This window comes from Chenopodium album, chromosome 11 (assembly GCF_948465745.1).
Source record: "Chenopodium album chromosome 11, dcCheAlbu1.1, whole genome shotgun sequence".
NCBI classification, from domain to species: Eukaryota; Viridiplantae; Streptophyta; class Magnoliopsida; order Caryophyllales; family Amaranthaceae; genus Chenopodium; species Chenopodium album.
Window position 1 is genome coordinate 1,026,506 of NC_137844.1, and position 16,615 is coordinate 1,043,120.

At 34.6% G+C, this 16,615-nt stretch overlaps 1 protein-coding gene across 1 annotated transcript; it reads left to right on the plus strand.

Moving 5' to 3' along the window:
- Nucleotides 1-9,477: 9,477 nt before the first annotated feature.
- LOC145567094 (putative beta-D-xylosidase 2) lies at nt 9,478-16,581 on the plus strand. The gene is made up of 7 exons (XM_081626320.1): nt 9,478-9,929; nt 12,031-12,309; nt 13,761-13,930; nt 14,269-14,366; nt 14,487-14,837; nt 15,056-15,469; nt 15,561-16,581. The coding sequence occupies exons 1-7, from the start codon at nt 9,537-9,539 to the stop codon at nt 16,151-16,153; spliced, it is 2,298 nt and encodes a 765-aa protein (XP_081482446.1). The 5' UTR covers nt 9,478-9,536; the 3' UTR covers nt 16,154-16,581.
- Nucleotides 16,582-16,615: the final 34 nt, after the last annotated feature.

The following is a 16,615-nucleotide window of genomic DNA, read 5'->3' on the forward strand; positions in this document are numbered from 1 at the left end:
ATTAGATTGAATATGAACTCAAGAAAGTTCTTAGGTTGCACTTAATTGAATCTGTGGAGACTTTATCGTAACTTTGGGTTGCTTCTCTTAAGACCGAAACCCAGTAGCCCAAATCTTACACATCCATACACCGAACCCCTGCAGTCCAATCCACTTTTTTTTTTTTTTTTATTTTTTATTTTTTATTTTTTATTTTGGCAGTCCAATCCACTTTGAATTATGTGATAACTATTACAATAAGAAGGTTCTTTTCTAATTTTGTTTTTGGGTTTGAATACATTTTTTTAAAAAAAAAAAAAAAAATCTTGTACTCCGTATACTCCGTAATACTATTATTTTATCCACTTTATTATTACACTTCCACCTTAATCTTTACTCATCTCTTTTACTTTATTCTTTCATTTCTTACCTTCACTCATTTTTTCCATGCATTCCTCAAAACGAGAACAAAAGGAGCATAAATTACAAAAAGGGAGCATGATCCTTCTTACATAGACCCTCAATATTTATCACTAGGCTAAAATCTCATTGGTTGCGTTTTGATTGTGGGGGAATGTCTTTGCTCTAAGGTTCCACGTTTGACTAATTCTCTTGTAAAATACTAGTATACCTGAAGGCCGAAGTAGCAAATATGATAAGCATCCCTTATAACAATATTTTGTGCTTGCGGCTCATTCTACATTAAATTGGAGACACCAAAGTACAACGACTACTAATAAAATTGTAACTTTGTAATCCATCAAAATCATGCTGAAACTTTGTAAGATCTAAGAAAGGTAATGCAAATTACTACTTTTATTTTAACCATTGTGTGTTGAAGGTTACAATAGTTAAGCAATTGGATCTCTATTATCTTTTAAGCTAAGCAATTGACAAATCATCGACAATTCCATCCACTCTCTTTGGTGACTTCAAAGCCAGTAATAATCATTTCATGGCACCATTTTAACCTTTTTTTTTTTCATGAATTGGTCCATTATATTGCAAGCAATGATAAGTATACTTAGGCACCATACCAAAAAAAAAAAAAAAAGGCTTGACATGCCAAAAAAATTATTTCTCTCTTTATAAGTTACTCCATATAAAATTAATTTTAATACTGTTATGGTGAAATGTGAATAACAAATACTTGTACGTATAATAGAATACTATTAATGGGACAAGTATTTGCTTTAAAGTAGTAACCCTATATACTATGACTGTCTATGAGAGGGATGGAGCATTATGGATTTATAGGTAAGTGGACAAAGTCTAAGTTCAATTCAAATCAGTCTAAACTTGTGATATTTTCAGAGAAATTGAGAAAAGTTTAGAGAGGAAAAATACAGGGAAAAATTGAGAGAATTTTTATTATTATGTGTAATAATGATATTACAAGCTAAATAGAGTATTTATACATCATCAAAATAATCTAGTAGCTTCTGGAAAAAGATACATAAAAATATCTTGGACAAAATATCCATAACTAACTTTCCTGAAAATCAGGAAGTTTGTTATAACAGAATCTAGGTGCCTGTGCCGTTGCTGGTGGATTCTGCTGACTGTGTATCTTCAGCTGGGCTGGCACTTGAGCTATGCATAGCCTCAATACTATCAATACCCCCCCTCAAGGTGGGAGATGTAGAAACAGATCCCAGCTTGCTCAACAAATACTGCAACTGAGGTGAAGAAACAGACTTTGTAAACAAATCTGCAATCTGCTCACCAGTAGGAAGATAAGCCAACTGAATCAACCCCTCAAGAACTTTGTCACGAGTGAAATGACAATCAATTTCGATGTGCTTAGTACGTTCATGAAACACGGGGTTTTTAGCAATATAGATAGCTGACTGATTATCACAATATAGAGTAACAGGCTTGAGATCTAGCACACCCAGCTCTTCAAGTAACCTAACCAACCAAGTGACTTCTGAGGCTGCAGCTGCCATAGCACGATACTCAGCCTCAGAGGAAGATTTTGAAACCAAACTTTGTTTCTTTGACTTCCAAGCAATGGGAGAACCCCCAAGCAACAAAACAAAACCAGTAACAGACTTCCTTGAGTCTACACAACCAGCCCAATCTGAGTCTGTAAAGGCTTGCAAAACCAAATCATTTGACCCTTTTAGCAATATACCCTGACCCTCAGTGTTAGCCACATAACTGATAGTGTGAATCAAGGCATCCAAATGGCTAGAATAAGGCTTCTGCATGAACTAACTCAGAGCCTGAACAGCAAAACACAGTTCAGGTCTGGTATGAGTCAGGAAGTTCAACTTCCCAACCATTGACCTGTAAAACTCAGGATTAGCAATTAAATCCCCATCAGCAGCCTGTAATTTAAGATGTAAGGGCAGAGGTGTGACAGCTCTAGATTTCAAAGTGAAACCACAATCATGAATGAGCTCTCTAGTGAACTTTTTCTGACTAAGAATTATCCCTGCAGCAGAGTAACCCACTTCAATCCCTAGAAAGTAACTCAACCTTCCCAAATCCTTGATACTAAACTGATTGTGCAGAACAGACTTCAGAGTAGCCATAGCATCAGAATCAGTTCCAGTGATGATGATATCATCAACATAAACTGCAGCAATACAAATCAAGTTGCCAGAATTCTTGATAAACATGCTGTAGTCATTTTTGGACTGTAAATAGCCCATGCTTTGCATACATTGAACCAATTTCTCAAACCATTGTCTTGAGGCTTGTTTAAGCCCATAAATGGACTTATTCAGCTTGCAAACCTTGTTCCCTGGGTTTTGCAAACCCTCAGGAACCTTCATAAACACTTCCTCTTTCAAATCTCCATGCAAAAAGGCATTGTTCACATCTAGCTGAAATAAGGGCCATGATTTACTAGCTGCAACTGCAATCAAGCTCCTAATTGTGTTCATTTTCACAACAGGACTGAATGTCTCCTCATAATCAATCCCATATCTTTGTGTAAAACCCTTGGCAACAAGCCTAGCCTTACACCTTTCCAGCTCCCCATTAGCTTTAAGCTTCACTTTATAAACCCATTTACACCCAATAGCCCTTTTACCCTTAGGTAAATCCACAAGCTCCCAAGTATTATTGCTGATTAGAGCATTCATCTCTTTATCCATAGCCTCAACCCAAAGAGGATCAAGTGCAGCTTGAGAGTAATTGAGAGGTTCTTGAATAGTACAAGAATTGGCCAGAAAGCATTTGTGATCATTAGGAAAATCCTCAAAAACAACCAAATTTCCACAATGTGTTGAGACAGGAGCTGTGCTACAGTGATAGATATCAAACTTGGAAGGAAATTTATGTGGTCTTGAAGATTTTCTAGGGGGATCTGGTGGTGGTGATGGTGGATCAAAAAGAGAAGAAGAAGGAAAAACAGAATTAATGTTGGTAGAAAAATCAGAAGTAGAGTTAATAGAAGAAGAAGAAGAAGAAGAAGAAGAAGAAGAAGTGGAATGAGGAGTGTATAAGTGAGAATCATGGGAAGGAAAAATAGAATCATCAGAAGAGAAAGAAAGAGAGTAATCAGAAGAATCAGAAGGAGTAGTAGAAGCAGGAAGGTAGATAGTGGTAGAGAGAATTGAGTTAGGATGATTTTGTTTGTAAAGGAGATGGTAAGGAAAGTGTCTTTCATGGAATTGAACATTCCTAGTAACCTTGATCTTATGAGAGGAAAGATCATACAATTTATAGCCTTTTTGACTAACAGAATAACCCAGAAATACACAAGGTTCTGCTCTATCATCAAGCTTAGTTCTATGCACCCTTGAAGTAGAAGCAAAACATAGACACCCAAAGGTTCTCAAATGAGATAAATCAGGAATGAAACCATGTAATCTCCTAAAAGGAATGTCATCATTTATAGCAGAAAGTGGCATTCTGTTGATTAAGTATACTGCACAAAGTACACTGTCTCCCCAAAATTTATCTGGCAACCTCCCTTGAATATAAAGAGCCCTTGCTGTCTCTAGTATGTGTTTGTGTTTCCTTTCAACAACACCATTTTGTTGAGGGGTGTCACTGCAACTTGTTTGGTGTAGAATACCATGTTTATTCAACAAAATCTTCATACTACCCTCACACAATTCTTGAGCATTGTCAGATCTAACCATCTTTAGAACAGAATTAAATTGAGTAGCAACCATAGCAATGAAATCAGACATAATATCAACAGCCTCAATTTTATTTCTCATCAAGTGAACCCAAGTGAATCTTGTGTAATCATCAACAATTGTTAAAAATTGATTACATCCTGTTGGGGTTTTTACAGAATGAGGCCCCCAAACATCAATGTGAATAAGATCAAAGGGTTTCAAAGACTTAATGCTACTCTTAGGAAAGGGTAATCTAGTTTGTTTTGCTTTGGGGCAAACTTGACAAATAGTGTCAACTATACTGTCATTACAATCATTCAAACCACAACTAGGTTTAAGTAACTTCAGCTTATTAAAAGGTAAATGTCCCATTCTCAAATGCCATAGTTTTGCATCTTCAGTCACAGCAACACAAGCAAGTCTGCTAGATAGAGAAACACCCTCATCTCTTTGATTCTGCTGATCTGGCACATTATATAAACCTGAATGCATACTACCAAGAGGAATCGAATCCCCTCTCTGTGTGTGAACAAAGCATGTGTCATGAGTAAAAAGGAGTTCACAACTCAAACCTTGCAGAGCTTATGTACTGATATAAGGTTGTACTTAAACTCAGGAACATATAACACATTGTGCAGAATAATTCCACTAGGTAATTCTACAGTACCAATGTGTGTGATCAAGACTCTTCTACCATCAGGTATGGTAATGAATTTGTTGTTATTTTCAGCAGACTTATACTCAGAGAAGCAAGTAATATTAGAACATATATGATCTGTAGCCCCACTATCAAGCAACCAACTGATATTTGAACAAGAAAGAAGACAGAAATTACCTGCCATAAGAGCAAGACTTGAAGACTGACTAGAATCTTCAGATTTCTGACTGTTCATATAGGCTAAGAACTGATTGTACTGTTGAACAGGAACAGTTGTAACAGCAGACTCATCATCATTTACCATATCAGATTCCAAACAGCTCATAGCAGCCATCTTCTCATTCTTAAAACCTTTGAAATTAGGTGGATAGCCATTGACTTTGAAACACCTGTCAATGCTGTGGCCTGGTATCTTGCAATGTGTGCAATAGAACTTAGATCCTGGTTTAGCAAACCTCTGATCCAAGGTACTCACATTCTGTCTGTTGTAAGTATTAGTGTTCTGAGTGAACTGTTGATTATTTTGCTGATTAGAGTGCCAATTATAAGCAGGCCTAGGAAACTTATTAGGTCCTGAGTTATGAAACCTCCTCCTATCTGCAGCAAAAGCCATAGACTCAGAGTTTGAAGCCTTATGTGAAATTTCTTTATGTTTTTCTTCCTGAGAAAACATCCTGTAAACTTCAGTCACCCTAGGTAAGGATTGCATCATGAGTATGTTTCCTCGAATAGTAGAAAACTGATCAGTCAGCTTCATCATGAATTGGATTACCATCTTCTGTTGATGCCTCTCAAGAATTCTCTTAGTTAAATTGCATGTACAATTGTTGCAAGTGCAATAAGGAAGAGGATGAGCTTCATCAATAGAATCCCAAACTGACTTGATTGAGGTGAAAAATTCAGAAACAGAACTAGATCCTTGAGTTATTTCAGCAAGTTTTTGTTCAAGTGCATAAATCTAGGCTAGAGAAGTAAAACCAAATCGATCTTCTAGATCTAACCAAATTTCTCTAGCAGATCTCAAGAACATGACACTACTAGCAATACTTTCATCAAGATTGAACAAAATCCATGAACATACCAGATCATTGCATCTGTCCCAAGCTATGAGTTCTGCACTTGAATCATCAGAAGGTCTGGTGTAAGTTCCATTGACAAATCCAACCTTATTCTTAGCTGATAAGGTGAGCAGCATAGACCTCTTCCAGCTTGTGAATCCATCACCATTGAACTTGAATGAAACTAGCTGAGCTGAATTTGCATCTGAAGGATGAATGTAGTAGATGCTTGCTGGATTCTGGTTCAAAGGCAAACTCGAAGAATTCTGAGAAATTTCTGGAGCCATATTTTTGAGGTTTAATCAACAAAAAAAAACGGAGGAAACAAGAGAAACTGATCAACAAAATGATTCAATTCAGCAAGCAATCAGAGAAATCAGCAGAAAAACTGCAGAATATCAAGTTTCAGACAGCAAAATGAATCAGAAACAGAGAATCAGCAAGAAACTTCAGAGAAAATGTATGAATTTCTGGAGAAAAATGCAGAAAATCAACCGAAAAACAGATTTGCTAGCTCTGATACCATGATATTTTCAGAGAAATTGAGAAAAGTTTAGAGAAGAAAAATACAGGGAAAAATTGAGAGAATTTTTATTATTATGTGTAATAATGATATTACAAGCTAAATAGAGTATTTATACATCATCAAAATAATCTAGTAGCTTCTGGAAAAAGATACATAAAAATATCTTGGACAAAATATCCATAACTAACTTTCCTGAAAATCAGGAAGTTTGTTATAACAGAATCTAGGTGCCTGTGCCGTTGCTGGTGGATTCTGCTGACTGTGTAACTTCAGCTGGGCTGGCACTTGAGCTATGCATAGCCTCAATACTATCAATAACTTGTTGCAATTGACACAATTTATAGATATTTGGATTATTGGACTTTGATTTCAAAGATTCAAGTAAAAAAAAAATTCGAATTAGACTTGAACTCAGTCTCTTAACTTCCATATTTGAAGGTGTATTTTCAAAAAACTTTTCTACTTTTTAGTTGGATATGATTGAGTTATAAAGAAAAAAAAATATCATAAAATTTGGATGAGATTTGACTGAATTCGTACATAAAGTTTGGGCTTGACTGAAAAAGTTTGGGTTTGACTGAACTTGTAGTTTGAATCAAACTTGAATTCAAATACCCGAGTCCAAAATTTTTAGATTGGATAGTCCATCAAAAAAAAAAAATAAAAAAAAATAACATAATATATATTTTTTTTTCTAAATTATTACTGTGTTTCCATTAATTAATATAGTGGGGTGAGAAACTATACGTGACTTAAGGTTGCCTTTCTCAAGGCCAAAGCCCAGTAGCCCAAATCTGTATACATGCAGTCCAATCCCTATGCTCATGCTCTTTGCATGGATGAAGAAGTAAATTTTTCCCTATATGCGTTAAGCTTAAATTACACTATGATTTAGATTATTTTTTGAGCTTTTGATCCAAATGAGTCAAGATAACAATGAGATTTTAGTGGTATTTCTCTCAAATAAATTTACATTTTTTATCCATTATGTAATTAAATCAATAACTTTTTATTAAATATGGGCTCTATATATATTACTCAACTAAAATTTTTAATCGATTAATTTATTTAGAGAAATATAGCTAGATAAACGATTTTTTATTTATCATTATGATAAATCGAGGTTTCCTCACATATGCCTTTAATCTTTGTCACTAGGGTGATATTTTTTAGTTGGTTTTTTATCACGGAAAATGGCTGCTAAGGTCCCACATTTGTGGTATTGTGAAAGAACAAATTTATTATATGCATCCCTTAGAACAAATTTTGTGCTTAGCCTGCCCATTCTACATTAAATTGGAGCCACCAAAGTGAGTCAATAGAGGGACACAACACGCTGGCTTTCTTATCTATTATTATACTATTATAGCATCATATAGTATGTGATATTATGATGATATGTTAGGCCAATCTTGTTACATTTAAATCATCATTGTTGCAAGAGTTGTGTCATTTGTAAATTGTGATTGCTCTATCTTTTCTTGTATGTATGGGAAAATATCATTTTTAAATTTAATAGCAACTACTTGTACCTTGCAAATGACTAGACTTTCCATCACAAAATTTTGTAATTTTATTTAATTTATTTTGTCTATAGCTAAATTTTTTCTAATCATATCAAGATAAGTTAATTGACTCTAAATTCCTTCAAAAAAATAAAATAAAAAAGAAGTTAATTGACTCTAAACCAAGTTAATTCAAAAATTTGGGTATGAGTTCAAATCTAATACAAGTAATAAATATCATGTCTACTTAAGGGTTATTTGATCCGGGTTGAGTATAACTCAAGTTTAGATATCAATTTCAAGTCATATTTGGTGTCGAGTACAATTAACATCAAACAAAGTTCTATATAAATCGTAACTAGTTTATACTATTTTCTTAAGTATACTCAAACTGAAATACTATCATTTTAGGTCGAATCAATTGTAAATCTACCTGAACACCGTGATAAAAAATCCGTCGATTCAGGCCATATAATCTTCCAAAGCACTTCATGGTAAGCCTCTATCACTAACTTAATTAACCCAACCAAATAGCTCGTCCACTAGATTATAATTTGTTGCGTGAGAAATCTAAAGTTGTATGAACTGATGATGATCAGAAAAGCACATCTGACTTGCTCTTATCTTCAATAGGCCACAATAACAATATCCAAATATGAAATACCCTCGACTCTATTTATGAGGGGGGTCCTACAGAATATATTGGCCCCAACCTCCAATAGCTAACTTCACAATTTTTTGTTTTGGGCATGCATATAATATCAACCCATAACTTCATGGCCTTCTTCTTTAATTTGTTTGTTTTTTGGCAACTTAAAGGTATGTACACCACTATTTCATCACTCCACAATTGGCTTTAATTCAAGTTTTTTAGAGTAATTGCCATGATGTTTGGAGTCGATAATAAGAAATCGAAATCTTTTATACTCTCTTATATGGTAATCTATTATTGGATGTCTCTATCGTGATAATGATCTGTGAAGTATTGTACAATGGAGAGGGACGAGGTAGCTAGGGAACTCCAAATCTCATGATTGAGAGATGGATACCCACTATGTATTAATGTTTAAGATGTACTTTATAATTATATGTTGTATGTATTTAACGATTATGTGTTCAGTTGTCAATCTGATTTACTAATTATGAACTTTAGGAGTAAGCAAAGCGAATAAATTCGGTAAAAATGAAAATGACAACATTATTATGAAAGGAAGGATTTTAATTGGTTTAGGAAGTTAACAACTGAAATCATTGAAAAAAAACCAGTTTTGGTAAAAAGTCATATAATTGCTCACACCAACTGCTTGTTACAGCTACTTTTTTTCTCACCACTCAAATAATTCACTTGCTCTTTTTTTCTTCTTTTTTTTCCATATATTTCCCCACCTCTTGGCTGTCAAATAATTAATTCTTTACTTCAAATATATTAGTACCATTTATCCAAACATCTAACCAACAACACTTTTAAAAGAAAATCCATATCATATCACTCAATATATTTCCTCTCACATCACATCATCCTACTAATATCATCATATCCAATACTCTAATTTCTAGCCACCCTTTAAATTAATAAATAAATAAATAAATAAAATAATAAAACATACAAGTAGCTTCACACTATATATATACACAAGCACACACTTTCATAATCCACTCACAAACTAACCATAAAGCCAAACACACAAAAAATATCACATTCTTCCATTTTAAACTTCCCTTCCCAAAATGGAAGGCACTCTTATTTTCTTCTATCTCCTTCTAGGAAGTGTTTTTATTTTAAACGGAGAGGCCCGGGCCCCGTTCGCTTGTAACCCCAAGCGTGCAGGGTTCCGAGCCTTCCCATTTTGTCAAACTAGATTGCCCGTGCCCGAACGTGTTCGGGACCTCATTGGGAGATTGACATTGCAAGAGAAGGTAAAGCTATTGGTGGACAATGCCGCCTCGGTCCCAAGGCTCGGAATTCAGGATTACGAGTGGTGGTCCGAGGCGTTACACGGGGTGTCTAATGTAGGACCAGGGACTAAATTTGGAGGGAAATTTCCAGGAGCAACTAGCTTTCCTCAAGTTATTACAACTGCTGCCTCTTTCAATGCTTCTTTGTGGGAGGAAATTGGACGGGTGAGATTTCTTCCTTTGCTTTTACAACAATATAATTTCTAATGTCACACAATTATACGAAATATGTTTTATTTAATTATTTATTTTCTTGTCGTCTTTTGGTTACTTTATAACATGTTACATGATCTAATTAACAAGGTTGCAAACTTGCATTGCGTTGTACGAGTATTCTTTTACTCGTGTAGCGCGAAGTTAGACAACCTTATTAAATACGAGTACATATATATGATTAATACGAAATATAAAGTACTCTCTGTACATGAATTGTTTTTTTTTTTTTTTTTGGTCCATGTTAGATCAACAAATAATTTGTTTTGTACGTATTTTGTAATTAGTCACGTTTATCTTTTACGAGTAGTTTTTATTGGTCGTTAAAAGTTAAACGTGACTATTGATTTTTAGAGTGAAATTCAAGTCACTCCTTATCTCATCGCCTGTCTTATTTTAAGAATATTATATTACGATAATATTTATTTTCGGGGATGATGACGTACTACCTTCTTTTATTAATTTTCTCTTTAAGGGTGCTATAAAGGTAACGCAATCCCAAATAAAACATACAAAAATGAACGATAAGGGGAGGATTTTTCTTTTGTTTTAGGTAATGGAGTGAGGAAAATTTCAGAAGAACAACTTTAGCTTATGTCATTTTATGGTACAAAAGTATCTTGTAAAATATAAAGTGATAAAAGGTGTTTATCAGTTTGGCTTTGGCAGGCAACTCATATACAATAATTAAGCTTGCAAAATATAGAATTTTAAAAGATGTTACACCAATGTACTTGGCATATTTTTTGGTAGATAAGATTGACTATAATAATGCAACTTGTGGTATGTGTTAGATACTATTGCCTACTCATTTTCAAGTTTCAATGAAGTAGGTAACAAACATGCATGCACATGTTGGTTTAACGAATGTGAAAGGTAAATTATTAGAGATTAATAAGTTGCTTGATATTTCTTGTTTTATCAAAGTTTATAATTTGTTTATAATTTTCTTCCTTTAGATGACCAACTAAATTTGAAAAATAATAATACTCTATATCATGTGTATGATGTAAGTAATGTTAAGCGTTGTTCATGATGGACTTTAGAGTAGGGTAGATTTAATTTCTAAGATTTGGTATGTATAGTGTTTATCTCTGTGAAAAAAAATATAGGCTGTAAGTCTTGTAACCACTGTCACTTGTCCATAATACAGTGTCGCAAAACATACTTTTCACAATATTTTAAATGTCGCCATAATAATTTTAACTTTTGACATTTGTTATTGGATCAAAAGTTCGATGGCAATATAATACTATAGATCTATTCTCTCCTTTTAGAGCATCTATATATATTTAACGTTAACGATCTTAATATTCTATAACAAACATAGCACATTGAAAGAAGATAGCAAATTAAACATTACACATTGAGAACTTTGACATTTCATGATTAATTATTGGTATTAGTTGTATCTTTTAAAGTAGTATACCTTGCTTCCCTCGGACAACATCCTAATCAAAAGCAAATGGTAATTAAAGTTTCAGGGCTTATCTATAAATGTCACTTTCTGTATACTTAATTAATGTCATCAAGTTTTACTTCATATTTATTTTGTAACCCCAAAAGAATATGTATTTGAAGCTTTAAAGATTAAATATAACGTACCAATTCAACTTGTTAGGAATTAATTTTGGTGAGTACTACAACTAGCTACTAGCTAGTATTCAGCAAATTCAATGGACCTTATGATATAAAGACCTTTGCAAATTGCATTGGACATCATTTATTTAACGAAGAAATTGAAGTATCATACAAAGTGGGCTCCATTTGATTTGTTGAAGATTGAAAGTAAATAACCAGGATATTTCAACAAGTTAATAAAAATACACCTAGATTGTATATGTGATATGTTTATGTGTAGTGTCAGCATATCTCATGATTTAACAAATTATTAATCTATTGTCATATTGCACATATTGCACCCTTAAAAAGTTGTGTCGAACATGATTATAAACCTTATTATTATTAATAATAGTAAAATTGATTATGTTAGATTGTTAGATATTATTCATAAATTTATATAAATTGAAATTATGGTTGGTTGAAAATAAAGGTGGTGTCAGATGAAGCAAGAGCAATGTACAACGGAGGGATGGGAGGACTGACTTATTGGAGTCCAAATGTTAATATATTGAGGGACCCACGTTGGGGCCGTGGACAGGAGACTCCCGGTGAAGACCCTGTTGTTGCCGGTAAATACGCTGCCAGTTATGTCAGAGGTTTACAGGGTACAGACGGTGACCGGTTGAAAGTTGCTGCTTCTTGTAAACACTACACAGCTTATGACCTTGATAATTGGAGTGGTGTTGATCGCTTCCATTTCAATGCTCAGGTATTTTTATTTAATGTCATATCAAGTAATTAAATATTTGATCTTATAATATGTGGTAATTATGTTAATCCTAAGGATTAAACTAATCATTAATCATATCACATGTACGATGTGATTAATATGACAATTACAACTAGTGCAACATGCTACAATTTATGTGTACGCGTAGATATACTAACACAAAAGATAAGTATAAAGTATTTTCTAGCACGGATTTCCCCTGGTTAGGTCAATAATTGATCGGATTTTACACGTGTTAATAGCTTAGCCTTGTACAGAATCTTCGTTCTTGATCGCCCCATATGGACATTTACGGGTACTTGATAGACAAACTATTAATTTTCGATTTTTTCATCTGTAAACGACTCTATGCCGCTATAGATTTAGAAACACTAGGTGGGATATTTGATCAAGAAGATAAAGTACATTTTATAAAGTAATTTGATATAGAAAACAATGTTTTATTTGTTGAAATTGCGTGCAAATTTGACAACCTTGGAAATAGTTGAAATGAAACTAAGCATTAGATTTGGAATGTACTAATACTTCACGAGATTTACCTCTGACATATTGATCTATAAACTCTTAAAACAATAACCCATATTATAAAATATTAATAATATTTGGGTATTTTGTACTACGTATGAAGTTAATCATAGAATGATTATATTATAATGAAAGAATATTTTATCCGTAAAAATAGTGACATAACCAACATAATATCTCTGGTTAGCATTCTATGTAGCAAGTTGTGCAAGTTGGCCGACATATATAGATAATTGGATAGAGTGGGCCGTGCCAACTTGTTTATAAAAGGAGGCGTGTAGTCAAAGATCATACTTGTATATTGCATTGGAGAATTTAAGAGGATCTCTTCTTTTTTTCAATGGTTTTGATATGATTAATTAAATGCCTCGTACAAATGAGATCCCTATATAGTACTATTTGTTAATGATAGCGGAGCTATAAATATTCACAATGGTAATAATCCGGTATAACTCTGTAAAAATGAATTTTTAATTCATAGAATAGATATAAGCGATTTATCTTTAACAAAAATATGTTACAAAACTATCGATTTTATGATAAATTTGAAGATTAAATCTCAACAAGTGAGAAAGAAAAAAATTACGTATAACAATAAATTCTATGTGGTTGCTCACCTTACACATGCTCAAAACTACTCTAATGAGTAATATGTTAATATGTCTAAAGATATTAGACATGTTTGATCGGGAGATCATGTTAGTTTCACGTTGAGTGAATCTAGGTTCGAAATAAATTATTTCTTTTATATCCTCAATTTTTCATTAATGAGAGATAAAGTTTAATTTGTGTGATGTAGATCATTGTTTGTATGTGTGAAAATGATAAACTACTAAAAATGGAATTGTAAATACTTATTTTTCTTGTGTGTTACTACTCCTAAAGTTAAAATGATGGTTGGACAGGTTACAAAACAAGACATGGTGGATACATATGATGTGCCTTTCAGAGAATGTGTGATGGAAGGCAAAGTTGCGAGTGTCATGTGCTCTTACAATCAAGTCAATGGCATCCCTACTTGTGCTGACCCTAAACTCCTTCGTAACACTATTAGAGGAGATTGGCGTCTTAATGGGTACATTTTCTCTCCCTCCATTCGAAATCAATTGTTAATATTGCTGCGTACATTTCTTATAACCTCTTACAAAAATAATACATTTTAGTGCGAATATACATTTTAGTGTGAATTTAGCTGTCAGTTGCCACGTTATATATTCACAATAAGTTATAAAACGTGACAATTAATTCTAAACGAAGATAATAAAAAAATCGAGTAATTTTACAAAAGTAGCCACAATGCGTTATAATATTACTAAATTTACTTAGAAATCGACTACTACTACTTATTGCACATTTGTATCCATTATTCTTTGAGAAATGACAAAATTGATTTGTTTTCTGGTGCATAAACAGATACATAGTTTCAGATTGTGACTCAGTTGGAGTTTTCTATAGTAACCAACATTATACATCAACACCTGAAGAAGCTGCTGCTGATGCTATCAAAGCAGGTTAATCAATTTCCTTTTCCAACTTTATACTATAAGATTTTATTTCTATTTATATTCATTTTTTTACTTGTAATAAGATTTAATGACATTTTTTTATATTGTTACAAATAAATGTTACAGGTTTAGATTTGGACTGTGGGCCGTTCCTTGGGCTCCACACAGAAAATGCCATAAAGAAGGGCCTACTGACTGAACTAGATGTAAACAACGCCTTAACAAATACATTGACAGTCCAAATGAGGTTGGGAATGTTTGATGGCCCACCATCAGCCCAACCATATGGCCACCTTGGTCCAGCAGATGTATGTTCTCCAGCCCATCAAGAGTTGGCCCTTGAAGCCGCCCGACAAGGCATGGTTCTTCTTAAGAACCGCGGCCCAGCCCTACCGTTGTCCCATATCCGTCATCGTACAGTCGCTGTTATTGGGCCCAATTCCGATGTCACAGTGACCATGATTGGCAACTACGCCGGTAAGTTTGGGTCTAACTCATATTCATGGTCATTTAACTTCATCTAGCACGAGCTAGGATTTGGGCTTTTTTTTTTTTTTTTTTGGTTGGCATATTATTCTAAACAATTTAAAATCGACACAAAATCAAATATAATATGGACTTGTTTACTCGAATTGACAGCTTTAATCACAGTCATTACTCCAAATTGCTTATTTGTTTTTTTTGACTTGATCTAGGTATTGCATGTGGGTACACAACCCCACTACAAGGAATAGGGAGGTATGCCAAGACCATTCACCAACAAGGCTGTGCAAATGTGGGCTGCAATGATGACAAACAATTTGGGCCTGCAATCACTGCAGCAACCCAAGCGGATGCAACGGTTCTCATCATGGGCCTTGACCAGTCTATCGAGGCAGAGTTCAGGGACAGGGGTGGGCTACTCTTACCAGGCCGACAACAGGAGCTCGTGTCCAAGGTGGCTGCAGCCTCCAAAGGGCCCGTAGTTTTGGTCTTGATGAGCGGTGGGCCTGTGGATATTTCATTCGCGAAGAATGATCCACGAATATCAGCCATAGTGTGGGCTGGATACCCAGGCCAAGCTGGTGGACAAGCCATAGCAGATGTCCTCTTTGGCACAACTAATCCAGGTAACAGCAAGACTATAATATATACACATTTTATGAATCTTAATTTTCATTTCTATATGTAATGTTAATGATGATATATTCCTTGTAATAGGTGGTAAATTGCCAATGACATGGTACCCTCAAGAATATCTCAACAATCTCCCTATGACCAACATGGCAATGCGCTCAGGACCAGGTTACCCTGGCCGAACCTACCGGTTTTACCAAGGGCCTGTGGTATATCCATTCGGATATGGACTAAGCTACACCCACTTTATCCACACAATAGCTGATGCCCCCTTGGAGGTTGTAGTACCTTTGGATGGCCACCGGAGGTCCAATGCCAGCAATGCCGGTAAGGCCATCCGTGTGACCCATGCAAGGTGCAACCAATTGTCCTTGTCTGTACACGTGGATGTAAAGAACCATGGATCCAAGGATGGAGCACATACCCTTCTTGTATTCTCGAGGCCACCAGCAAGGCAGTGGGCTCCACACAAGCAACTCGTTGCATTCGAGAAGGTCCACGTACCTGCTGGATCCCAGCAGAGGGTCAGTGTCCACATCCATGTATGCAAGTTTTTGAGTGTGGTGGATAGATCAGGAATTAGACGAATTCCCTTGGGTGATCACAAAATTCACATTGGTGATGCTAGGCATTCTGTCTCACTCAAACCAGAAACTTTGGGAGTCATCAAATCCTAGTTTACATCTTTCTTTTTTAGCTTATCATATGGAGCCTCATGCTCAGAAACAGTATTGGCAACCTGCTCGAAGAGCAGGACAGGATCTCGTTAGCAAACTGTGCAAGAGGATTTAGAGTTGCAGTAAATTGGCAAAAGTCATCAATTATGACTATATAGGTCTATTCTTGGCTTCATGCAGCAAAAAGCTTGCTCTAATATATTTATTGAAGCCTCCATTTACATGATTACTACTAGAATATATTGATTTGGAATTCAATTCAAGAGCAGTACAAGTGTACAATGCAGTCATAATATTGTGTGTGATTACATCATAAATATTACTAGCCTTGTATTAGATCGATTATTAGTGATCTATTTGGAAAGATTCACATATATATATTATTGATTTCAAGAAGTAAATCTTCCATTACTCGATTGTGTCAATAATGTCTCTGCACCTGGATGTCCAAATACGCAATTG

What these genes read in the sequence shown, in the direction of transcription:
- LOC145567094 (XM_081626320.1), top strand. Translation starts at nt 9,537, where the DNA reads ATGGAAGGCACTCTTATTTTCTTCTATCTCCTTCTAGGAAGTGTTTTT. An exon ending in TGTGGGAGGAAATTGGACGG is followed by an intron (nt 9,930 to 12,030) that starts GTGAGATTTCTT and finishes TTGAAAATAAAG; the next exon opens with GTGGTGTCAGATGAAGCAAG. An exon ending in GGAGATTGGCGTCTTAATGG is followed by an intron (nt 13,931 to 14,268) that starts GTACATTTTCTC and finishes GTGCATAAACAG; the next exon opens with ATACATAGTTTCAGATTGTG.